Source organism: Rattus norvegicus, chromosome 2, assembly GCF_036323735.1.
Source record: "Rattus norvegicus strain BN/NHsdMcwi chromosome 2, GRCr8, whole genome shotgun sequence".
NCBI classification, from domain to species: Eukaryota; Metazoa; Chordata; class Mammalia; order Rodentia; family Muridae; genus Rattus; species Rattus norvegicus.
The window spans coordinates 83,494,920-83,521,340 of record NC_086020.1 but is presented as its reverse complement, the minus strand read 5'-3'; the positions used below and the strand labels follow the sequence as shown (position 1 = coordinate 83,521,340).

General features: G+C 41.3%; 1 protein-coding gene across 3 annotated transcripts in view; it reads right to left on the bottom strand.

Moving 5' to 3' along the window:
* The window catches only part of Ctnnd2 (catenin delta 2), an 847,941-nt gene that overhangs the window by 206,069 nt on the left and 615,451 nt on the right, over positions 1–26,421 (bottom strand). For all 3 annotated transcript variants that reach the window (NM_001271502.2, NM_001415019.1, XM_039101550.2), the window contains one exon: positions 3,600–3,813. In NM_001271502.2, the coding sequence (NP_001258431.2) occupies positions 3,600–3,813 (214 nt within the window). The remainder of the gene's footprint in view (positions 1–3,599; positions 3,814–26,421) is intronic.

Sequence of the window (26,421 nt, the reverse complement as noted above, 5' to 3'; positions counted from 1 at the left end):
ACAAAAATAATTCCCTTAGCCTAAAGGAACTCCTATAATATACCATGTCACGAGTCCTTGATGGACTCTGTATTGTGCTTTCTAGAAAACAGAAAGGCACAGGTTTATCTAATTTACACATGCCCACATGACCAGAGAGGAGATGTGGAGGTACCTTGGAACAAAGGAAGTGAAGCAAGCATCTCTTCCATTCCCCTCAGCCGTCCACAGACAATGGCTTCTTCACTGCTCCTCGAGTAAGTTTATAAAATGTGGACACACTTGTCTGGATGTGTCTTTACATATTTAGCATTCAATAATGCCCAGGCACTGGTCATTCAGAGCAGGGCTTCACCCTGGCAGTGGGGTCTAGATGGAGCGTTAGCTAGCTAACATGGCTTAGCAGAACGCCTAACTGTATACTCTAGAGAGCTTGAGAGATGAACGGAAGGGATGATGTTCTTGAGTGCACACAAGCAGGCTTGCTGTACCAAGACAAGTGTCTCAGAGGAGAGAGAAAGAGAATAGAGGAAGGGAGAAAAGGAGGATTTGGTGACCTTCAGGTTAAACTGCATTACTGAACTAAAATACCCAACTCCCCAAGCTCTTTGGGAGCCTAGAGAATCCAAGCTTTGAAGTCCACCTTGGTAGATGACCATGGGCCAGTTCTGAAGATGAAAATTTGTCTCTAAGGCTCTCGGAGATACATTTAACTCACTTCTTTTACCTTTTCCTCAGGCAGGGAGGGAGGTTGGTTTGTGATGAATAAACAGTTGTCAGCTGAATCCTGGAGTCTTCCTGGTGCCCTTGTCTCTGCTACTGGAGAAACTTAGAAGGTTCTATGCTCCCAGCACTCATGACTGCACAAGTCTGTCATCACATATGTCTCCTTCCCATTCTTTTCTGTGGGATGCTACTGTGGCCAAAGTACTGCCATTTCCTTAACAGCACCCTTCAGTGCTAACTCCAGCTACTGTGAGAATACAACCCCTTGCCTTTGGCAAGGCAGGGAACATCTACAATGAACTTTGATTGCTCATACTTGATTCACTGACTTTGCAAAGGCAGTGCTCTTTTCAGGAAGAGAAGTGAAGAAGCTTTGGCCACATTGGGGATAGGCTTGCTTGGCTCTCCTCTGGAAAAGTGGAGTAAGAGGAGGCCTCCATTTGTAATGTCAAGTGCTACATCCTTCCTTCAGCCCAAGCGTCACCACCAGAGAAATCTTCTTGATCTTCTAAGGGTGTATGGTTTTCATCATTCCAAATGGAGCTCAGACAGACATTTCTAACACTTTTTGGGCTCAAAATGATGGTCTCTAAAATCTCCCTAAAGTAGCTAGGGAATGCCACAGCTACTTTCAACTCCTTTGTAATAGCCTCAAATGCCAACAACAGCTCATGTGCCATGCAATGGGGCCTGGAGATTGCTGTCTGTAAGCAGGTGAGGATAAGTGAAAGACAAGGCTAGAGCCTGTGATTGGACAGTAGAAAAAGAAGGCGGGCTGAGAGTTTTTGAGAGATGGGACAGATAGGAGGGAGAGGAGAAGGAAGGAAGATGGAGGAAGAGAAGGATGGCCCAGATTTGTATGGCTTTGAATAGCCACAGGTTGCTATGAATATCATATAAGGGATGGATTATTACAGGACAATTTGTCCAATATAAGTGGCCAGCTTATATCAGTATGGATTGGCTCTGAGTTCTTCATTTGGGCATTTTGTGGGTTGAGAATTTACTGATATAAATCTGACTGATAAATTAGCCACTAGAGTTTTGATTTTTACCAGGTTACAGGGATTTGTGACTGCTAAGCACAGAGGGTGGGTGGCTGGGAATATGAGCTGAGTCCGCACAAGAGAACCACAAGATGGGCGGTCGCTGCATGGGGCTAGCCATTGGAGGCAGTGAGACTGCTAGGGCCGGTGCTAGTGTGGGATGGTGTATCATTTTTTTTATTATTTAACCTAACAGGGGCCCTTGAATTTTTTACCTCTGTATGTCCATCTCAACCTTTCACATAGTTTCTTTGGTAATGGGGTGAATGCCCCTGAGATGGTTTTGTGTTGGAGACAATACAAAGTTGACTAAGTTCCAAATCTTTCCTAAGCATGAAATGACAGGTACAGTCTATGCAGAAGGCATTCTGCAAGGGCTTCTATTCTCCAATAGCAAAACCTTTATGCACCAATCATCTTGTTTCCAACACACATACTGATTCCTTTCCTTCTGGGCACAACCAGCTTACACACGACCCATGAAGATAAAGATGGGTTTGCACAGCCATAATGGCAGGGAATATGTTAAATTATGTAACTCGCCTCAAAACAGTCCCCAAAATCACAAAACGCTGGTAATGACCACTTTACCTTGCCTGACCCATCGGAGTTTAGTGTGAAACATTACTTTAATAACACTCCAACCCTTGGCAATAATTATTTCTACAAGGAAAACTCTCTACTTATAGAAAAATGAAGAGAAAATATAAGCCAGCAATCAAGTCAGGGTCAAGCAAGTACGGATTACAGGAGAAGACAAAGTAAAAAAAAAAAAAAAAAAAAAAAAGGAAAACCAAAAAGAATGAACCAATTTGGGTCGAGTTTAAACTTAGCCAGGAACAAGGAAGAGCTGGAACAACTCCTTCACGGATGGAAACAAGGAACTGAACTGAGGCTGGGAGCCCTGACCCAGCCTGTTTGCCCAGTGATCGTCCTGTAGCTCCAGATAAGCCTTTCCATCAGCAGAGACAGATACAGGAACACTGCAGACCTGAGACAGAGGCCAATGCACAGGTACCGTGGATAATTAAGAGATCTTTTGGAGAGTTGTGTTTGCAATTCCCTTGTCAAATGCTTGCTTACAGGGGCACTTGAATGAACCAGAATCCAAACATCACCTCCAGCAGCAGTGAGCATAATGGAGAGCACAGGACCTCGGAGTGATTCGGGATCCCACACTGGGGACACACATGTCATTAGAACTGCACACGCAAAGTGAGGGACAGGAGCTAATGGTTAATGGTTGCTCTGCCTAATTATTACGGGCCGAATGCTTTCAACATTCTCAGTCCTTAAATCATTACTCTACAAGCTTCTTATTATTAATCCCCAAACCCAAAATTCTATGAAAGTGGAAAGGCATTCAGATGAACTTTCAAACAATTCTTTGACATTCAGTGCTATAACCCTGGGTCTTCTGAGCATGCATGGGGTGTTTTGCTTAATAATCAACACCAAAAGTACAATATGTTTAGTGTACTTATAAACTAGAACATATGACTTATTGCCAACTGCCTGACTGCTGTGTCCAGGCACCAGCCCTTTAGTGTTACTCTAATGATGGCCTGTGGGTTCTGTAAGATACTCGACTACTTCTAAAGCAAATGGTGAAGAGTGATGGAAGATCATAGAACTTTAGTGATAGCTAAACTATATAAAGTGAATAAGATCAACCTATGTGTGTCTGATGGTATTTTACTCAGTCATTGGAAAATATCAGTGGAGAATGACTGTCATCAGCAGCGAGAGGCTCTGACTTGTAACACTTGGTTTGAATATTTGCTAATGGCTTAGATACTGAAACAAGTATCTTGAGATAAAACAGAATCATTGAGTAAGATGTCTAACCTGTGACCAGTTCCCGGATCTCCAGGTCTGTGGTCTTGCGAAGGAGTCTCACCAGTGCTGGGATACCACCACAGTTTTTCAGGGCGATTTTGTTATCATCATTGGCCTTTCCATATACCAGGTTCCTCAGAGCCCCACAGGCACTACGGTGGACTTCTGTCATCCGGTGATCCAGCAGGTCCACCAGGAGCTGTATCCCACCTTGTCTCCTTATCTGAAAGAACAAGGGACACAGCTTTGGCCTTGGAGACTCAGATTCCACTGCCTGAGCCCAAACACTGTTTTCCTCTGAAAACCCACTGCAGACAACCATATGAGCCAACTTAAGGCTTATCAAAGGTCAGAGAATTACTAAGATTTCATTTCATTACCTGCAACCACTCTAGCACGCTACCAACAAGAAATTGAATGGTGTACCAGTAAGAAATTTTAGTACAGAACTATAGAATCTTGAAAGATGATTTTTAACTTCATAATCAGTGACTCAGACACTTCTTTTAAAAAAAAGTTCATGATTACCCTTCCTGAGACTTAGCTAATTTTTACTGCTGAGTTAACAGTATTGATATAGGAAACACTGAATATATTCTACTTAACAGAAAAATACTGAGAACACGCAAAAGACACTGGAACAAGATGAGACTCTCGTGTGACAAGAGGGTTTTTGTCTCAGGAGCTCTGGGCACGTAAGAAAGTTACTCAGACTGAGAGGCACAGCATGAGTGACCCATGGTGGTGTGTCTTACTTAAGGCTTTGATTAGCAACAGTGAAAAATGCATTACATTTTAGCATTCTATTTGTTGAGAGAAAATTGTAATCTTCTAGAGATGAATGCAAGAAACATTTTGGTGATGTTTCCAGATATGTTCTTTTTTGCTACCCACTGACATTGGTGGGGGACAACTTACATAATTAAATTGAAAAGAGAACAAAGTGGCTAATTAATACACAGAGACTTCCATGAAGTCCTCCTCTGAACGATGCCACATTTGTGTGAAGTCACCTGATTCACTCTCGAGGACTACTTTTTCCTTTCTGTAGACTTCAGTGTTACTAGGGATTGAAGGGTTGACACCTCCACAATTTAATTTTCATATTCCAGAAAATGTATTCATCCCACAGATGTGCTAGGACACACGGCTGGCATCCTACCACTCTCTCCATGGTGCTCAACCACACTGTTCCAAGCTGCAACCTGAGCCTACCTACACCTCAAACCAGCATCCCAAAGTCTTATAGGACCATGTTCTTTGTTTGTGGTTTTATTCCCAAGTGCAACACCATGCTCACCACATAAATGCTCAATGAATGAGGAAAGTTAATTAATATATGACTTGTTATATTTGAGTTCTAGAGATTTGCTAAAATGCTGGTGTTCAAAATTGAATAATATGCCCTGTTAAGGAGAAAAAAGGTCCTTTTGGGTACAGTCAAGGATGTATGCAGAGATCTCTTGTGGTATTTCCTACACCAGCTTACACACAAGGAGAGCAGGCTTCATGCACTCAGGGTGGAATGCTGATGATTCATTAAGAGCCTACAGCAAGTGTTTTTATTCATCCACAAAATGCAAACATGAAGAGAGAAGGGAAAGCCTTACAATGCTCACAGAACCCAAATTCTTCAACCTGGAAAGCATGACATAGTGCTTTGTGTATTGTGCCTCCCGTGAGAAAAGCACCAGAGAAGAGGAAGGGGAGGCCTCTCAGGGCACAGCACTGCTGAGTGAATGCAGGGTTCTATTCCTCAAACTGTCTGCACAGCCCACAGGTGGTTAGGCAGCAGCTGCTGGGAAGGCAGCAGCTCAAAGGATTACAGAGTTGATTTTAGAAAGAAAAATATGGGACCAGAAACAGTGTCCCGCCTTAAGTCTTATTACCCTGGGTTGGTCTGGCAGCACTGAAGAGGGCTGTGTGTGTGCCATGAACTGGAGCACAAGTGTATCTTAGCCCCAGCCACTTACAACACCACCTCAGAGGGTACTTCATGGGCACAGAAAGGGTCAACGGAATGTCCTTTCCCCCTCTGTGTGTGTTTGCATGTGTGTTCTGTGCTTAAAAGTCTCTTAAACAATGATGAAGAAGGTGATTGAGAAAGAAGAAATGAATCTAATCACAGCTAAACTGTCAGGCACAGACACTAAACATGTGAGAAAAATCAATCAGTTAATTAATTTTTAATTTTGTAACCATCCTTAATTTGTGATGATATTCCTTGCATTTATGTGACTTAATAAAGTAATAAACAAACATATTATTTCAACTCATTATGAGGGAAAACAAATTCAAATGAATGTACTGCGAACTCCTAATAATAAAACGAGGGACAGTCTTTCTGTTTAACCCTAATTAATGCCATACACTCAGACTCACTATTAGGTTTTTAAGTTCTAATTTAATCTATCTAGAGAAATCCAAGTTGGACAATAATCCTTTGCTCTTGTTATTTTTATTCAGAACATCTAAATGAAAACATTTTGCTTTCTAGAAGCTGAGTGTTCTCTAAGAATATGAGAATCTTGCTGTTTGAATGAGAGCGGCCCCCATGGACTCATGTATTTGAACACTTGGTCCCAGTTGGTAGCGATGTACGGCAGAAGGTTATGAACCTTTAGGAGGTGGAATCTGGCTAGAGGAAATATGCCACTGGTGTGGGCTTTGAGCATTTACACACTTGTCCTGTATTTCAGTGTGCTCTTTTGTCATGTGGCTGAAGAGGTACTCGCTTAGCTACCTGCTATCATGACTCCCTGCAATGCAACACTGTCTGTCTGTCTGTCTCTCTCCATGTGTCTGTCTGTCTGTCTGTCTCTTTCTGTCTCTGTCTCTCTCTCTCTTTGTGTGTGTGTGTGTGTGTGTGTGTGTGTGTGTGTGTAACTGTAGAACAAAATAAAGTTTTATTCCCTTAGTCATTTTTATTCATGGCATTTTTATCTCTGCAACAAAAAGTAAATGAAACAGGCTCCCACTTCACCTGTGTCTGGCCTAACTTTAGAGTTCCTATATGGAATCCTGGAAGCTGAAAGGCAGGCAGGCCCTTGCTTGTGTTCTTTGTTCTCTTGTCTCCCCTCTTCCAAGAGGACCTAAGCCCTCATTGGCAGCTCCATCCTTCCTCCCCACATTGTCCCTTGCATTTATTTCCTTCTTGTTTTGCTTAGCTCCTAGATTTTGTCTCCCTTTAGCCCTGCTTACTCACAAACCTTCTCCCTTTTTCTTGTACCTAATCTGAAATCATTTAAAATGTAAACACACCCATGTTAAACAGTTATAAAAGTTTTACTCTGAAAAACTCTTGGGTAAACTCTTTCATTTTTATTTTTTTATTTTTCTCTATACTATCCAACAGAATAATCGGCAGCCCAGATTCCATTGATTATTCCTCATAGGTCACTCTGCCTAGACTACTGTAAGGTTTCACCTAGCCTCCATCAGACTGGGGTGAGGTTTTCATCTACATCACTGCAGGAGGGCTTACCTCTCCTTTTACTTCAATAATCAATTCTGTTTAAAACTCTGGATGTGCACATGTTACACACATGTGAATGTGTGGTGCTCATGCCTGGGTATACATGTGACGCAGGCCACACAGTGAGGTTGAGTGTCTTACTCAATCACATTTCTCCCTCTCTACAACATGGTTTGAGACATGCTCTCTAACTGAATACGGATTTCATGGGTTCAGCGAGCCCCAGGGTCTGTTATGCCCTCCCAGGGTTGGGATTATAGATGGATATCCTTATATTCACCTTTTCATGTGGGTGCTAAGGATCTGAACTCAAGCTCTCGTGCTTGTAGAGCAAACACTATGGACTGAGCTATCTCCCCACTTCTCTCTGCATGAATCTTTCAAAGCCAAATCTTAAAGGACTAGGTTTCAGATTATTACAAGTTTATGTCAGCTAACATGTAATATTACGACAGTAAAATAAAATTCAGTAGAAAAATACCTATTACATTTTTCGTAAGTGAATAGATATTTATTATGGATTAAACGATGGTCTATGGCATGTCCAAGCTGGATCTTTCTGTAGCAGTTGGTATGCGTTTCAGGTTCCTATCTGTCTTCTGCTGACTTGATATATTTTCTTCTCTTTTAAGCACTGAATCACATTCCAATTTCTGGATATATTACAGGGAACTTATCTGCTTTTCTGTTAGACAGGCTGTTATTATATTGGTTACTACCAAGCTTTTGGAAATTATGTACAAAGCTACCTAAACATATGTTCAATTTTGTATGTACTCAGCTTTTGAGTTCCTCTGGGTAAATCCAAGAGAGTGACTGTTGAATCTTATGAAAATAAACAGTGTTGTAAATGCAGCCACACAGCCCTGCCAAGTAGCTGTGCCAGTGCACACAGCTTCCTGGTGGTCAATGACCACAGAGCATTTGGAACCCTTAGTGCTTAGACGCCAGCCACCGGAGAGGTGTGCAGCGGAACGACATTGTATTTCCCTGCTTTTCAGATTTCCTGCATAAGTCACTGATGCAAATGGCTGGACAGGATCAATATTGAAATACAGATGGGATAATCACAGCTTCGTTTGAATAGACTATGTCTCCAAACCTGATAGAATCAGAAGATGATCACAAAGTGTTTTTATTCCTAAGCCAGCCAGCCAGCCTTCATTCACTTATCACACAGCTCTTTGATATAGGAGGCGTTTGGTCAATGGTTTCTGTGTCAATATCTCATATCTATTTCTCTGCCTAGTGGGGTTTAGTTGGGATGTGATCCATCAAGAATTAAAAGGATAGGGGCAGATGGCCTCAACCTTCAGTGATAAAGTGTGAGCTAGCCAATGAAAGTAAAACTATACCCTATTGCCCTGAAATGTTCTGTTGGGTTGGGTTGTTGACAGATAGGATATACTTTTCTTCTCCCTTTAACGTTTAAGTATCCCAGGCTGGTCTTGAATTCAAGATCTTTATGCTCCTGAGTGCTGAGCTTATGAAATTAAATCAGTGAAGCAATGGATGTTTCCAAAGAATCTGAATTAACATAGGCCTAGGTACTTACCTCTGAACAATGAGAAAGCAAACTACGCAAAGGCCAGAATGTGCTCTAGTTATATGGTAGAAGCTATTTTGAAGAATCTGAGATTCTATTTGCTCTTTCTCTCCCTGTACCTATGTGACCCCATTTGCTTCCTTTGCCTAATAGGTAGATCAAAATGAATTACATTAGTTTTTAAATCATGTATCAGAGATGGAGCACCGTGTGAGGATTATGGTACCCCAGAGTCTAAATTGCAGTCCCTCTGTACTTCTCGAGAAATGTGCTTGTCTGTAAGGATGGCGTCACAGCAATGCTTCACAGACTTGCTCTCAGGATCAAATGAGACATAAAATGTGAACTGTTCAACAAAGTACTCAGTAAGTATTCTCTGTCCAGGAAACATTGTTTTTTTGAAGTCATCCACCCTCTCTCGCTATTACAGTTTTTCCACCTGCTCTTCCATGATGTTCCCTGACCCCCAAGGAGAATGGTGTGGTGTGATAAAGATACACCATATGGACTAAGCACTCTGTAGTCTCCTCTCATTCTCTATCCTCCACCCCCATCTCAAGACAGGGATTCTCTGTGTTACCCTGGCTGTTCTGGAACTCCTTCTCTGTAGACCTGGGACTCTGAGATCTACCACACTCCATCTTCCGGGTGCTGGGATTAAAGGTGTGCATTTCCACAGCCTGGCTTCTTATTCTCTTCACATTGACCAGTTCTAAGTCAATGGTAACTCACTGTTAATAACTATCTCCTGCAAGTAGAAGCGTCTGACGAGGGTTGAGAGGTGGCACTAATCTATGCATGTAGTGATAATGCCACTATGTCAGCATGCACAAGACCAGAGCAAGCTCAAACCAGACAAGATTATGGCTTGGAGCAGGGGGAGTGAGCACGAAATATCACCCCTAGATGAAGATCTATTGTCAGTTGATAGACTGGAGTGGGAGAATGTCAGGTTTCTTTAAAGACGTGACCCTGCCAGGACAGACCACCATGCTCTATGGGCTGGCCCAATTCCGTAGAGTATGAGAACAGCACGAATTAGACTTGATGATTTTTTTTGTAATTACTATTTCTAAAATTCAAAGATTCAAAGTGAGATCAGTAGAGGTAGGTGTGGATCTGGAGCCAAACAGGCAATACCATTAGAATACATAAAACACAAAACTCTCGAGGAAATAAAATATTTACAAATGATTATCTTTCAAGGACGTATATCTGCAAACCAATGTGTTAAAGGTTCTTCTTATGTAACTTATTACCTGGACAATATGTAAATTAATTTATTAACAGAATCACATAACATTTAGTAGTCAGTGAAAGAAATGCAGTTCTTAGCTATATCTTTATAAAGTGGTTTTAGTGAAAATTAAAAGTACCACCTAATACATTCAAAATCCCATCTGGTATATATAGCTAATGAGATCAATATGGGCTTTATTATTCTAATCAATTGTATTGATTGTACTGGTCATTTAAGAAATAATTGTACATATACAAATACTGTCCAGTTAGATTGTTTTGCTAGCAAATTTCTAACATAAAAATGAATTAATTTATGTTTTAAAGGGTAGTGTAATACTCACTTTTCTTGTCATGATAACAATAAATTTTCTTAAAGGCATTTAAGTAATTTTGAGCATTCCTGGCTCTCTGTATAGTTAAGAAAAACATTTCCTTTAAGAGCTGGAATTACTCAAAAAGTGCTAATACTCCCATTCTCAGGATATTTTCTGTTACATAAAAAATAGACTAAAGAGATGAACACTTTTCATTTCATTAACCAAACAACTTCTAATAAGTAGATGAGAAAACCAAACTATAGTAACTGATGTCCCCAATGAGAACTTAAATAGCACAGAAGAGTCTTAGAGACGTCCCCAGGCACTGCTCATATGCCTCGATGGTGGGTGTATAGTGCTTCAAGTTTAATCTCTACCTGCATTTGGCACAAAAGTATTTGACTTCTGCAGGGTGTCTTTCTGCCCTACCAACTGAGGGAACTGTGTACAAGGCAAATGAGATATCCCAGAGGTATGCTAGAGTAGGAACCAATTCTACAGATGCACTAAAAATTTGTTATTTCTTTTTTTCTTCTCACAAAAGCACCAACTAGAAAATCCTCATAATTCAGAGAAACCTTGTCACTGTGTAGAGGTTTCAACACACAGTCTAAAGCCACCATCGTGCCCTTCCACAGCAGACACCAGCATTAGATAAGACCACCAGAGAGGCTGGTGACAGAGAGGACATGTGACAGACAGAACACCTTGAAAAAGAGGCTCTGACATTTTTAATCTTTTAAAATTACCGTTCATTTAAGGGAGATGGCTGCTATTACAGTAAATATTAGTAAAGGTTTCCATCTATAACTGGTTAAAGAAAACCATTTGTCATGGGAATCTCTGCAATGATCTATTTTATTGCTGTGTTAACTTTCAAGTTCACATCATCTCAGGGTCCCATCACTTATGGAGATAAAGAGGAGGGGGAAACACTGTATTTTGGACCAAAACATGAATCATTGACTTCCATGTGGTGATGCATTTATATAACATACTTAAAAGGCACAAAAATACCCACAACATCACACACACACACACACACACACACACACACACACACACACAAATCCCACTCCCATCTACTGTGGGGTGCTGCCTTCCATCTGCTAACAATGACCAATTCTACTCAGGTGCGTGAAAAAGAGGTAAGGTCAGGTGTGAGTGTAGGAGCAGTTGGCTGCCTGCCAAGCACAAGGGTCAAGTGCAACTCAAGGCATATTCCTGGGGCCTGTGATCCCACGGCCTTCATGCAGTCCTCAGTGATCATTATTCCTGAACCCCAAAGATGGACTCAGCTTATTTATTCTCAAGGAAGGACCTCCTTTTAATAAATAAAAGGAAGAAAATATTAGGTGATTTCCTTAGCTCTTTTCCCAAATGTTATTTGAGGAGGTCTCAGCGTGTCACATGATAGAATGTCTAGGTTCTTTGAGAGTCAAACAATAAACTAGACAGAATGCATAGTAAATGTCTATAGAGTGTGTGCATGCATGCATGTGTGTGTGTCAATAAGTGTTCTTTTCAGGACTCAGGAGTAGGAAAGAGGGATTCCCAGCATGGAGAACAGGGCAAGTCTTTAATGACTGACAGATGGGCTATTATATAACTTGGGACAATCTGTCATCCAATACTCAGAGGCATATATACTCCCTGTTCTCTTCTGTATGTGTAGAACATGATAAGAAGGGTTTGTCCTTGACAGCTCACTTCAACGAGATATGTGATCTTACTGCATTTGTGTTCAATAGGGGTTTAAGTCTTCCTTGTTTATCTCCTGCTTCCTTGCAGGCTCAGAGAGATGATGGTGCTGCCCTATCAGGAGGTGCACATACTTTTGGGACGAGGCTGTTCGTAGAGCTCCTTTGCCTGACCTTCTGCCTGAGGCTTAAGTTTGCCTTTGATAACACTTGCTTTAAGGCTCACTGAGCAGACCATTTAAACTTTGAATTTGACATAGCAAACATCACTACTAAGTATTTACACAGCACAAGAATCATCCTCACATCAAATGAGAAACTGTGAAAATGCTGGGGACCAACCTTATCCTAGAGCCATGGTATGGGTGTAATGGTCCCTAAGACTGAAAAAAAAGTGAAGTGGATTGTGGATCTGTAGATCACAATTATCACAGATCCACAATTATCACAATCAACTGAAAATCCCTTAGGATTTACTTTGAGAGTCTGGCCAGATACAAGCTTAATATGGTTGAAGATGGAATACTTTCCTAATCTAACTGTGTCTGTCTCAATAATTGTCATGTATTTATGTATATTGAAAAAAGAATCAGGATTCCAACAAAGAAATAGACCACAATATATAGACTTCTTTAGAAGTAAACACAGACTGAGGGCTTTGTGTGAACGAATTGGAAAACATTGCTGAGGTACAGAAGAGTATCTATGAATACACGTGTCTCCAGGACCACACTCCTGAAGCCTTTCATGACTGTTAGACTTTCCTTTGCCCACTTGAGGACAAAAGACAAAGCTCTTCTAATCCAGTCAATTCTTGTTTCAAAGATGTTTTGGACACAGTGACAATAAACATCATCCAGAAGAATTGATACAAGTGAAACATCATAGGGAAACTACAGAACTATGGTCAGATGAACACAGTCTAAACTACCAATCAGCAGAACAGCATGGCAACAGACCATGAATGGAGAGCAAGGAAAGAAAAGACAAGAAGGAACCCCAAAAGACCCACATATTTTAAAAAGTTAAGATGTGGTCCTGAAGTAGCAGGGGTTTAACCCAGAAATTTATGAAGACAGCCTCACACAGCAGGGGGAAGTTACCTTCCATTATTCAAATTCCCATAAAGAAAATTCAAATGGGTTAGAAATTGGATTGACTACATAGTGAGAAGCCAGAGGGTGATGCACGAGACCCTACCTATAAAATAGGTAGGTAGATAGATAGATAGATAGATAGATAGATGATAGACAGATGATAGATAGATGATAGATAATAGATGAAAGATAGACGTGAAGCATAAAGCAGAGTAGCATCAGAAAGTGTTTGAGTGGATAATGCTGGAGGAGTTAAGGCTGGCATAAAAGGCAGAAAAATGGCAGAGTGAAAGACCAAAGCACACTTGCCATATCAGCGAACAGTAGTGGGGGACAGATCAAGGAAATCATTGGCTGTGAAAATGAAGAACAAAATGCTTATATTGTTACTTTAAATGGGGATGGTGAGGTAGGCAGGGGTATAAAGGTATGAATTTAGTTTACGCTTCTAATGCCCACATCCTTTGGGGGTGGTAGTGTGGTAAACTTACTTGCATGTATTACAAATCAGGTTGGCGGTATTGATTTGAGCAAAGATATAAGTGGTATTTATGTCAAAGCCAAGTGACTTCTCCCTTTGTAAGTGACACCAGGGATGTGCTCCTCCGCGGGTATACAATGCAGCTTCTTTTTGTACTCTCATGAAGTCAGACTGTCTTTGCTGCCTGCTTTTGGTGTACGAGCAACAGCTGCGCAAAGAAGATGTCTCCACAGATGCTAAGGGTCATGGGTTACAGATTTTGCATGTGTTCACTTGCTGGGGTCGGAGAGGTCACGATAGTTTACACTGTACTGCAGTGAGCAAGAGTCACTCTGTACCATTTACTATTTAAAATAATAATACTCCTCCAGCATTATCCACTCAAACATTTTCTGATGCTACTCTGCTTTATGCTTCATGTCTATCTTTCATCTATCTATTATCTATCATCTATCTATTATCTGTCTATCATCCATCTATCTATCTATCTATCTATCTATCTATCTATCTATCTATCTATCTATCTACCTACCTACCTACCTATTTTATAGGTAGGGTCTTGTGCATCACCCTCTGGCTTCTCACTATGTAGTCAATCTAATTTCTAACCCATTTGAATTTTCTTTATGGGAATTCTTTTCACTTCCTCAGTCTTCCTTATACAGGAACTACATCAGCCTTAAGTATTAATCATCCTCTTGCTGGTGAGGCTGAGTCTCCGAATAAACTCTTAGCCACGTGGATGGAATTAGAGAGCTTTGCTAAGTAACACAAGCAAATACATCAGTAACTAGAACAAAATGCTCAGACAGTGCACGGAAAGACAGGAGATTGAAAAAGTCAATGTTTGCCAAGATTTATAGTTTTAACAAAATTTAGATCAAAGTGGGTTTTCTTGGAGCATAGCATCACTTTGATCTGTAGTCTCCACACATCACAAAAATAAAGGCCATTTCAATGAGGAGGAAGGAGAGGGATTATTTTATCTCGTGGATAAATATTGCATTACGTCTCAATAAATAAAACATTTGGGGTATCGATGACAGAGTCAAGATGGCTGAGGGATGGTTGAGGAAAACGCTGGCTGCTAATCTGCTAGGCGAGAAAAGGCAACATTAAAACCCAATATGGGAGAATTGAATTACATGACAGACGAGAGGTGGTCACATGCCATGCACACACACCAAGAACTAACTATACCAAATAAAATAAAGATAATTGGCATGAACATAAAATGATTTCAAAGATAAACAGGGAATCCTACAAATGTCACAAATAATAATATAAATAACTTATCCCCCACCCTCAACCACGCTTGTTTGCAGATACAAGAAATCGCCCCAGTGTTTGGGATCCTAGGAGCACTGATCTTAGAAGTGTAAGACTGCAACATAAACTAGTAGAGGGTACATGGTGAGGTGGGAAGACATCCTCATCTGACTCATGGCCCAGACAGCTACTCCCTTTTCTCGCCTTCCCTTCCCCCTGTCTCTCAGCACCAAACTTAACAGGTTCACGTTTATAGTTGACTCAAAGATTAAGTGTGGACTCGAAATCCTCTTCAAATTCTGATCTTAAGGAAAAACATTAGATATCTCCTTTGAGTTCAAACATTTATCCCTTCGAATTAACAATTACAAACTGTTGTGCGTTTAAATGCATACACTTTCACATGTGTGTAGGAAACTGAAATGCACATGTGGCTCTGCATGGAACAGAGTTCCGTACATGCACTGGTGTAACTTTTGAAGATCCAAACTCCAAAAGGTAGAGATTCGATCTAACTATCTGCAAATTACTAAATTCTGTCAGAATATGGGAAGGTAGAGATATAACCTATCAGAAAACTACTAAACTAGGCCAGAATGTAGGAAGCCCACAGATAGTCTCCCAAAGCCTTTTGGGCTTTGAAAGGGTCAGGCAACTGTTTATTTGATCTGTCTTTCTCTCTGTCCTTTAGGGGATGGTGAGATGGACAAGACTTTGCTTTTAAGGAGGCAACATGCCTAGCTAGGACTCAGAGACTAAGAAACCAGAAAAGAAGCAAACACGACAAATGAACTGTGAACACTGGGGGCAGCTTTACTGATTACCCAGCTAGCCGTCATTTTGCAGTCAGGCAAATTGCACACACAGTTCCAATACCTGGAGGTAATAACCCAAGAGATAATAGAACCAGAAGAGAGGGTGTGGGCAGCAGAGTACTTCAGGGGTGTGGACACCCCTGAAGGACAAACAGGTGATAAGGGAAAGTGATGAGGGTCACTGAGATAAACAGGGAGGCCAGAGGCCTGGGACTCTGGGATGGAGAGAGAGAGTAAGGTGGTGGTACAATGGAAGTGGTATCAAGCTACAGGGATGTATCTGGGACTTTGGCCATCACTGGGTGTTGGCTTCACTCTAAGCACGTAAGAAGTAGAGTTGCTCTAAAATACTACCTTACAAACTACTGAATGTGAGTGAGGACAGAGTAGGCACCAGGCAAAGGCACTAAGACCACCTTAGTGGGAGAATCCGAGCAGCTTCTATGGTTGTCAGGACGATGACTACAGTGTCGGATTCCAGACCTGCTCGGTAGATAGGGTTGGGAGTATGATGTCTGAGTTAAAGGAGGGAATCATGGCTGACTGTGATCTGAGGCTTTTTTCATTTTTCATAAACAGGCATGCTGTTGGTAATCACAGCCATACTTTCGGGCTGATTGACAGGTGGCAAAGCACTTAGGAGAGACATAGCCCCTCATTTAAATTTCATTGTGTTGACACAAAAGCATGCATTTAAAAGAAATTACTCTTCCCTCGTCTGTGCAAAGTGGAAAAATGGCATCTCCCAAAAAACATGATAGAGAGATCGTTTTGTGTCTCAGATCGTCCACGGTTTTAACTGATGCTAAATATTAAAGAAAAGGAAACATGTCCCACTGAAGGAGCAATGGTGGATGCTTAGCAAAAATTTCCTTCACGGTTATTTTATTTTAAAATCACCTATCTTTTTGAAAAGTCCTGCTTCAAGTAAGATTTTCACCAAACCTGAAATCGTATCGCACCCAAAGTCGATATGAATCACACTATTGGAAAGGTCTTCGTGTTACACACTTGTTTATTTTCCCTTCCTGTATGCAGTTAGGGAGCGTCCTGTATGTTCCGAAAACCTATTCTTTTTTTTTGTTGTACTAGTAACCAATATCCAGGGGATTAAATTATGGTGAGAAAGAATATTTATTGTTTGTCAGGGGATCGCACTGTGAATGTAGAAACTGTACTGTAGAGGTCACTGAAAGGCTATCAGAGAGGCCAACTGTGTACAGCATGCTTAGGGTAGAGCAGGTCTGAACTTTATCCCTTTTACAGTTGCTCTTTGTGCTTACGGGAGTGTGTGTATGTGTGTGGATGTGCGTGTGTTGGCGTACATTATGGAAATCAGAGGTTAACCTGCAGCTGTCAGCTCTCCCCTAGCGCCATGTCAGTTTGGGGCATTTGAACTTGGGCTTTTAGGCTTGACAGAAACAGCCTTGGCACATGGAGCCACCTGGGTCTAGAGAGCCACACGTTATTGTGAGGAACCCGTGTGGTAGGCTTGGGGAAAGGGGTTGGCACTGGTGTTAGGAAGCAGTATGTTCTCCTGATCTTCAAATATGAAAATTGATACCTGACTGGGGATGCTTTGGATTCTTAGTGGAATAGAATTCAAGATTCCTGGGCAATGTAAAAGAAAAGCGGAGAGCCAAATGCTGTCGCAGGATTATAGCATGCACCTTTGGCCAGCATCCCCAGTGCCTTGCAGTCTGTGTGCCTATTGAGTGACGCCAGGGGTGGAGAAGGGACCGTTAGTGTGATGATGGTATCAGGCTGAACAGAATATTTCCTAGAGGTAATTACTGAGGGCACCGGAACACTAGGAAATGCTGACATCCTCATAAACATGTAAGTGTTGGGGGTGGTGCTGTGAGAGGAGCAGCCTTGGGCTCCTGAGTAGAAGATAGGGAGGTCACAGCGTCAAGAACAAAAACCCATCCGAGAAGGCATGCCGGTAGCTCCAGTGATTTTATTTTAGGATGTGTAGATACGTGTCTTAGAGCCTGTTTTTCCACCTTCCACATCTGTGATTTTATAAATATTAACACAAATGTGGGGGTTCACATATGTCTCAACTGTAAACTATTACCGGTATTTTTAATTTGATTGTGCTGTTTCCAGAGCACAGAAAGTAACAGTAGAGCCTATCTGTGACTCTTCCCTGAGCTGCACCACTGGATGTGGAGGGACAGCCTGCAGGGAATCCCAAAGGCTGAGCACTAGGGAAAACAGTGTCACCACCCAGGGCTCCCCTGGACCGCTTGAACAGCCATACTCAGAATTCAGCCAGAGGCCACTGATACGTTTCCTGTTTCTCTTGAACACAGAGAACTTTGTGATTAGAAACCCCTTGGCAGCACGGGGTCTAAGCAGGAGCCCTCAGTGGTGCTAGTGGACAGGTTAGGTGTTATTCACTTAACATGGTGTCCATCAGCCCAAGCAGAGCATACAGGTGACACTAGGATATGGATACATTTTTGATGCACCCATAATCTTTGAAATTAAGAAGAATCAAAGTGCTAAGAAACCTCATTAAGCACATCGACTCTTTTATTTATTATTTAAGGAAGAAGGAGGTTTCATTCTGGGGAACCTGTAGAAAGAGTCCTACAATTCTCTTGGTCCCTTTAAAGTCGGCAATACTAATATTCATATGTATATATGTAAGAATGTAGATATACATATACTTGAATGTGTACATATATATACATATACATACACACACACACACACACACACACGCACATGTGTGACTATATTATGGCAGGTTGAATGAGAATGCCCCTCATAGGCAGATGTTTGGATACTTGATCCCCAGTTGGTGGCACTGTTTGGGTATGTGTGGTGTAAGTAGGTCACTGGGGGTGGGCATTGATGTTTTAAAAATCATGTTCTATTCCAGTTCACTCTTCTTTTCATGCTTGAAGTTCTAGATGTGAGCTCTCATTTTTTTCGGCTGCCATGACTGCCACCTGCTGTCATGAGTCCCGCCATGGTACACTGATCTTTCAGGAATCATATGCCCAAATAAATTCTTTCTTCTATAAGCTCCCTTCACCACAGAGTTTTATCACAGCGATAGAAAAGTAACTATCATACATATTTATAATTCATATAATTTTATTACATGAATTATATGTATACATATATTTATATAATATAAATAATATGTATAAAGATATATATATGCATATATAATTTTAGAAGACACAATAAAAAAGGTCTCTGCTTCCTCACCATAATGAGAGTGACTTATTTATTTTGTTTCAGTTAAAAATATGTAGTTTTGATATTCTTTATCCTTTTAACTCATCACTTGCAAGGTGCCTAGAGTGTGCAGGTCTCCAATAGACAGAGTAGCCACCAAGGCTGAGAAACAGTTCTTTCTTTCTATTGATAACTTCAGTTCAAAGACATTCACTGGAGACGACTAGATTAAATGTCTGCCACCTACATTATGAGTAACTAAGTGCTCTGAATTTACTCTGCTTTCAAACCTCACCTTTTGAATCATGTAGTTTATCAAGAACTCAAAATCTTTAATGTTCAAAATCCTGTGTTTAAGCTATCGTTTCTTCCTGTAGCAATTGTCTAGTTATGCTTTTAAAAGAGCATAGTCTGTACAAGAGACCTGGTTTTTGTGTTTAATTCATCAAGAGTTGTTCAGTGAAATCTAGGTGCTGCTGAATGAAGTTTCTCTCCAAGTTCAAAGGCAGGCAGTGGGTACACACTGGGTTTTTAACTGGCTGACAGGCCCTCAGGATATGTAACAATGCAGAATGGTGGCACAGAATGTTTTGATTATAAATTATGGATATGCGGTAATTACAGCTGTTTCATTTAAACACACATAATCAGACATGTCAATCACTGTTAAGAATCTTCCACATCCCGTTTCAGAAGATCATCACCCCATGACCTGGTTCTGCCTACTCTTCCTGCCTTCTCTCTGCCATCATCTCATTTTGACTACATTTGGCCTCTGTTGCTCTCGTTCTGGACACTGTCACACATGCAGGCACCATCCACAGGGGCTGCAGATTGACTCCCTTTCCATTGGAAATACAGAGGAACTGCTGAGAGCTGGAACTCCTTCCTCAGCTGTAGGTCCCCTTTCTAGGCCTCATTATGTTTCTCACTTATTTCCTGATTATATTTCTATGTGTGTCCCTGAACCCAAGTCTAAGGGATATAAGCATCCCGAGAACAGAGATATTACCTGAAATAATAAACTCAGTTCTTCAGGGTCCAGAGGAATATCTGGCACTAAGCAACCATTCCATGCTCATTGGAAGAATGAAGTTTTAACCTTGAACTTGGAAACTTTATAGCGATCTATTTGATCAGTCTTCCCCTTTGAAACACATAGACCAAGCAAAGACTTCAGTGCCCAAGATGCTATTTGAGAGTTTTAGAATATTATACAGCCCAGAAAATGGAACCAATGCTCAGTCAAACATTTTACATATGCAGAAAGTGTTTTTCCTTAGAACCTTTTTCATTTATGAAGCAACAGTAATTTTCCCACAAGTAAATGCCATCCCTGTGCCTGTGTACCATGTGCACCTGCATCTTGTTTACAGAGGCTGATCCTGAATGTGTTATCTAATTATAGATATGCAGATGTCTTGTTTGCCATAATGTAAAAATATATAAAATCATATGAAATCGGTATCACCCAGATCTATACATGAATTCTGATTTCTGTGAGGTGCGCCTGGGTTATAAGGTAAAGAGACAGATGAAAGTCCAAACAATAAGGAAGATTATTCATAAAGACACGTCTTCACATTCTGCTGTCACTCTTCTGGGTCGAAGACGGAATTAAAATATTAAAACAGAAATTTGAATTGCAAAACAAATTATCATCCATTGATTCATTTCTTAGGATGCTTGTTGCAGAAAAAATTCTATCTCGAGCGAGAATCTGGCAGGGGTATGACAACATCAGTTCTGTTTTTTCTTGGATATATTAATGAACTGCGAGGGGTTTGTTAAGATAGACTTACAGGGGGAGGCATGCATGACAAGCTTGAATGGGAAGATCAAGAAAACTGATTATTCGGTCAACTATTTGAAAGGGGATTCTTCACGATGAGCACTGGGGTATATAATCAGGGTAATTACTGCTGAAGACCACGTAGTCACCACAAAGGAACAGACTGATGCCTGTATCCTAGTCAGGGGGTCCTGAACCTTATCTGAGAAAAGGGAACTCCACAAAATAGGGCAACAACAGATTCTTCTCTCCGAGGTTCAGTTTCCCAGGGCTCTTCCTAAGAGAAACATTTCTTAGCCCTAAGCAGCAGCAGAATTAAGAACAATGGCTCCTCTTCCTGGTGCCATAAGACATTCATGGTCTGACTTCTGTGAATGTGCTACTTGACAATGGAGAGTTCACGTGTTACTGGTGGAACGAAGTAGTTGGGTCTTTGATGGACCCAACAGAATCTCAAAGTTACCTTTAATGCTACTTTAAAGCTAAAGTATTTTTTCAGGGAGATGACAGTGTAGGGAAGGAAGATTCAACTAGAGACTGCGGATCGGAAGAGTGAAGGTGTTATGAACCAATGAAAACCAGTAGACATTAGAGAAGAAGAAGGAAAAGTGGAGGAGGAAAAAGATGGAAGGAACAAGCAGCAGCAGCAGGAGGAGGAGGAGGAGGAAAAGGAGGATGAGAAAAAGAAGCAGCAGCAGAAGCAAATAGCCTCTACCACAGCAATTCCTATGACAAGGAACATAAAACCTGCTTATTAAGCAGTAGGTTTCAGCTTGAAGAGGCCAATTTTGGATGCCTGTCCTCCAGACCTTTAAGATGACAACTTTATTTAACCCAAAGCAGCTGGATCTGTGGTGATTTGTTATAGCAGCAGCAGGAAGCTAATACTCGGGGCTGCGGCTGGTCCCAGGTTACGCTCTCATGAGCAGCGTTTGTGCCTCGGTAGATGACAAAGCAGCTCTTTTACTGCACAGCTGTGGACAGCAGGAGACTGCTGTGCCCTCTTGCTCTGACATCCAAATTCTTGTCTCCACAGTAGTGACCTATACATCATCTTCCCAGTGCTCCAAACACTGGGATGCTTGCAAATGGCATGGCTGAAGACTTAGGTCCCGGAGAATCGAGACAAATAATCATCTGCTCTGCATGAAGAAGTACAAAGGTCACGGAGTTCATTGCTTGATTTATGGTCATGCCACTGACCAATGCCCAGAGCTGATGGCTCCGTTCTCAGGCAGTCTCGATGAGGAAAGACAGGAAGTCTTCCCAAGAAGATTGCACAGCAGATAGGTGACTCTGTGTCACTTGCGATATCTTTGCAGACCGTTCATGCAGAAGGACGCAGCCTGGACATAGAAGGTGTTGCTGCTTTGATTGTCAGTAGGAGAGAAGGAGGTGGCTCTTAAAATAGTTACATCTTCTCTGTGCTCTCCCTTGTAAGTTTTCTTGTTGTTTTGATAAATGATCATAGGCTGGTGCTATGCTTTGGCCAGAAAAAAGGACAGATCGTTGGAGAGAATGCAGGGTGAGCTAGGTGTTGAGGCTACTCATCTATGTATTTAATGGCCAAATTAAATTTAGTGAGTTGGGTAGGCAGTAGGTCCTTTCATATGTTGGCTTTTTTTTTGTATTTTCTAGAATCTGGTAGGAATTTCAGACCCAAAATGTCTCCTTAGGATGCTAGAATTCTCCCCCAGTACATAACACACCTCTGATCACCTTTCATAGGCTTAATAGCTCAGGGGAGTCCAAACTTCAAGGTTGTCATCTGTTGACCTTATTGACTTTCCCCTGTCCTTTGAGATCCTTGAATTTCCGTTGCTCTTTAGGTAAGGGAGCATAGATCTTAGGCATCCAGGAATGTGCCTGGTAATGTTTAGCTTCGAAGACCTTGAGACCCTCTTGTGGTTTGGAAACATCTTTTAAAAAATCGACTTTCCTCCTCCCCCCTACTCTTTTTGTTTTGTTTTCTTCCTACATCATTACTCTTTTGGTTTCTTTTCCTGTTTCCTTTACTTCATATTTCTAACAGAGCGTAACATCCCTACTATATGTCAGGATCTCCCTGCGATGGGTTGCTGTTTCCTGCTCACTGCAGGATAGCATCCGGGAAACACTTCTCACTAGTTGAGAATCAACTGTGATGCTCACAGTTTTCCCTGTCAGTTTGTGTGGCTCTGGACACTTGTCTGTCCAGCTCAGCACAGGAGCCAAATCATACTCTTTACGTCTAGTCACCCTCCTCTCGTGTAATCATGATGGCACCAGGGCCATGTCTTGGAGCATATAGTAAGCTCAGGTCTCATCACAGGACTTTTTGACTAGGGGTAGGATACTTAACATAGATGCACGTATCTGAGATAAAAGGAAAAATGAGATTGGCTTTTTCTCAGACATGGATTTTTTTTAAGAGAAAGAAAAAAAGCAGTCTTCCAGATTGATAATAGCCTGTAAACCTTCGATACCTATTGAACCTCTTCATTGGCTTGAACTTCATTGGCTCCAATACTGTCAGAGTCTCCAGAGCTCTACTCTATTCAGACGTTAATAATCTATAAAGCTGACTTGGATGGCTGACTGCTCCAGTCTAACAGGTCGTTTGTGTTGAGAAGTGTTATGAGCCATGGGACCAGCTCTGCTGCTCCTCTGTGGGCAGAGATGTTGCTAGAATCTTCCAAGAGGAGTGTGTGTTGTTTTGTTTAGAGATTGCTGAGTCTTGTCTGTCGAGTGGTTCATGGTAAGTGTGAATATTGGCTTATATGACTGTGTTCCCTCCCTCCCTCCCTCCCTCCCTCCCTCGCTTCTTCCCTTCCTTCCTTCCTTCCTCCCTTCCTTCCTTCCTTCCTTCCTTCCTTCCTTCCTTCCTTCCTTCCTTCCTTCCTTCCTTCCCAGTCTTCCTCTGTGTGATGAGGCCAATTGTATAACAAAACAATACAAAAATAAAATATACCAATAACTTTCTTTTTTCTTTCTTTCTTTTTGATCTCTTTTGCAGGTGTTTATTGAATTGCTGGTGGATTATAAAAATGTGGAATGATTCTGTCTCCTTTCTGTCATTTAAAATGTAAACATAAGCCTATATGAGTTTATTACTGGCAAATAACTGACATTTGAGCATATCCTATAGCCTCAGGATAAAACACAGTTAGGTAGTTTTAAAGACCAAGGACCCAACTGTTGAGTGTCTGAAATACTTTGATGGTTACCTGTAAATCAGGAGTATGGATATTAAATTTCTTTTTCCAAAGATTTGTTTTTATTTCATATGCATGGGTGTTTTGCTTGAATGTGTGTCTGTCTACCACATGTGTGTACTGCCCATGGAGGTCAGAAGAGGGCATTGGATCCTCTGGAACTGGAGTTAAAAATAGTTAGCTTGTAAGTGAGAGAGGATCTCAAACCTCCTGTTTTACAAAAGCCACCAGTTCTCTTAACTGCTGAGCCAACTCCCGAGTCCCACAGCGAAGATTTAACTTCCTGGTAAATCTGAGAGTCTTTCTTTATCTTGCAGTTCATATCTAATAAAACCTTCCTCAGAATTAAGTTTTTTCATTGTTAAAGAATACCCATCCATCTTCTGAGATCCCTCTAATTCTTTCAAACACTGTCCAATACAAGATGAAGCCCAGATATGAACATGGGGCCTAAGTCTCATTTTGCCGAAACTCTTGTCAACAGTCCACAGATGCCTCCATGTAAGAACAAGGAAATCTGTAGGGTGATCTCGGGCATAGTCAATTTCATAACTACAAAACCCCCAACTTCCTCCCAAACAACCCTAGATTCATGGCCTCATAGGCTATATATTTAAATGTGGTACTTATATATCATTTAAAAGCATTAAAAAGTTCTCAGCTGTGCAAAAGCCAAAGAATGACTGAAATTCTAATGTGTAATGAATCCAAGGAGTCCCTGGTAGTGTGTTCCTAGGCTGTACAGTAGCTGTGGCCCTGGACACACATTGTCACTATGGGACGTAGTGCCAGCAAATGCTGCCCTAGCACTGCAGCTCAAGTTTGAGATGTTAATACCTCACGAATCATATTTTTCATATGTACACAGTATCATGCTATCATAGAAACACCATGATTTTAGAAAACAAAGACTTTCCCTTTTTCTTTTCTTTCCTCCCTCCCTCCATTCTTTCTTTCTTTTTTCTTTCTTTTTCATATTTTCCTAGTATTGTTCTTCAGCGATTAAGTACCAGGTTGATATATCTTTGAATTGGGTTGTGTTAGAAAGCTTGATATTTAAATTGATGTCTGAGTTGGGATTAGGAGTTTCCAGTAATTTATGAAATGGCTTCTACACATACTTGTACCACTTAAGCATGCATATTTATACAAAGAGGTGATCTCAACAATGAAAAGAATGAAATCAAAAGATGGATCAACTCTGAAAAATATAAACTACATCTGCATCCCACACTATGGAACACCCATAGAGAAGGGGAGGGGGCGGGGCTAGGGGGATGTTGGCCCGGAAACTGGGAAGGGGAATAACAGTCGAAATGTAAATAAGAAATACTCAAGTTAATAAAGATGGAAAAAAAATAAGCTCATCTGCCTCATTCGTATGGACATTCAACAGTGTTACACGCCTATGACAGAATTTAACTATGTTAACATAAACGATTTACCACTGAGTATTGTACATAGACCTATTTTTATATAAGATATTCTGTGGGACTTGTGAGAAATTCTCAAGTGGAAAGAAGCCAGGAGTGGGAAAAACTAAGATGCCCTCATCTGTAGAATCCTTCTTTCTAGCGGCCAACACAGTCATTTTTTGTGAGTTGTCCTATCTCCATGATATAAGCAAATAAGACCAAAGTGATATTTATGAAGGGAAGGTTTTATTCTTGGTTATCTTTCTGCTCTAGCCTGTTAACAATATTGCCGGCCCATTATATCCTCCCCTGGGGATGAATCACGGCCCTTTTCCTTTGAGGCTCTATTACTGCTGCCTCATCTCCTCCATCGTCCTTCCTGAGTGAAGGACCAGGTTTTCAGAGAAATTAAAAAAAAATGTATTGGTCACCATCTTCACTCATTGTGCATTAGCTCTGGCAGTTTGGTATCAGAGGGGCTATGCATCACTTCCCCCCCTGTGTCCGTGAGGGCTGTGATCTTTGCAAGCTTTCGGCTTTCCACAGCACTAACCCTAGACGCGGCTGTTATCTGCGAGCACATTCACAGTCTCTTCCTACTCCTGCCTTGACTATAGCTGATGGGATTATGGGTTTCCTTGGAAACAGGGTCCATAGCAGTATTCATTAACATCACCACCTCCTTTCAGCTTCCCTTAGCTGACAGGAGCAGAGCACAGGAGATGGACACACCAAGAGGGCAGCTAAAGCATGCTTTGCTGTAAAACCAGAAGACTGGTCTCCCATTGAACTGTTGTAAGGCTTCCCAGTTGACATCTGCTCTGTGCTGTCAGCAGAGTCATGTCCTTGTCACAGGTATAGAGGCCCCAGGCCACCGTTCAGTCTGGTAGTCTAGGACTCAAAGAGGCAAGGTATATTCTCAAGGTCACACAGCCACACAGCCAGAGTTCAAGCGCCAACTTCAGCACCCCTTCCATGAGAGCCATTCTCTTTGCTGATGCCTAGCAACCAAACATAGGCCCCTTAAAAAAAGAAATGAGGTACAATTTATAATGAGGGTAGGGAAGGAATCATTCAAAGGCAATTGAGTGAAGAGATGGATAGAACATTCCCTTGAATTACACAAAGTGGAATCAGAAGGGAAATAAAATCATGAAACACTTTACAAGTAGTAGACAGGAACGAGTCCCAATTTCTTTAACATCTGAAATGTGTTAAATCAGTCTGAATAAAACCTACATTATGGGGAATGGGACATTTATACATACAGATCAATTTCTTTGTTCCAGT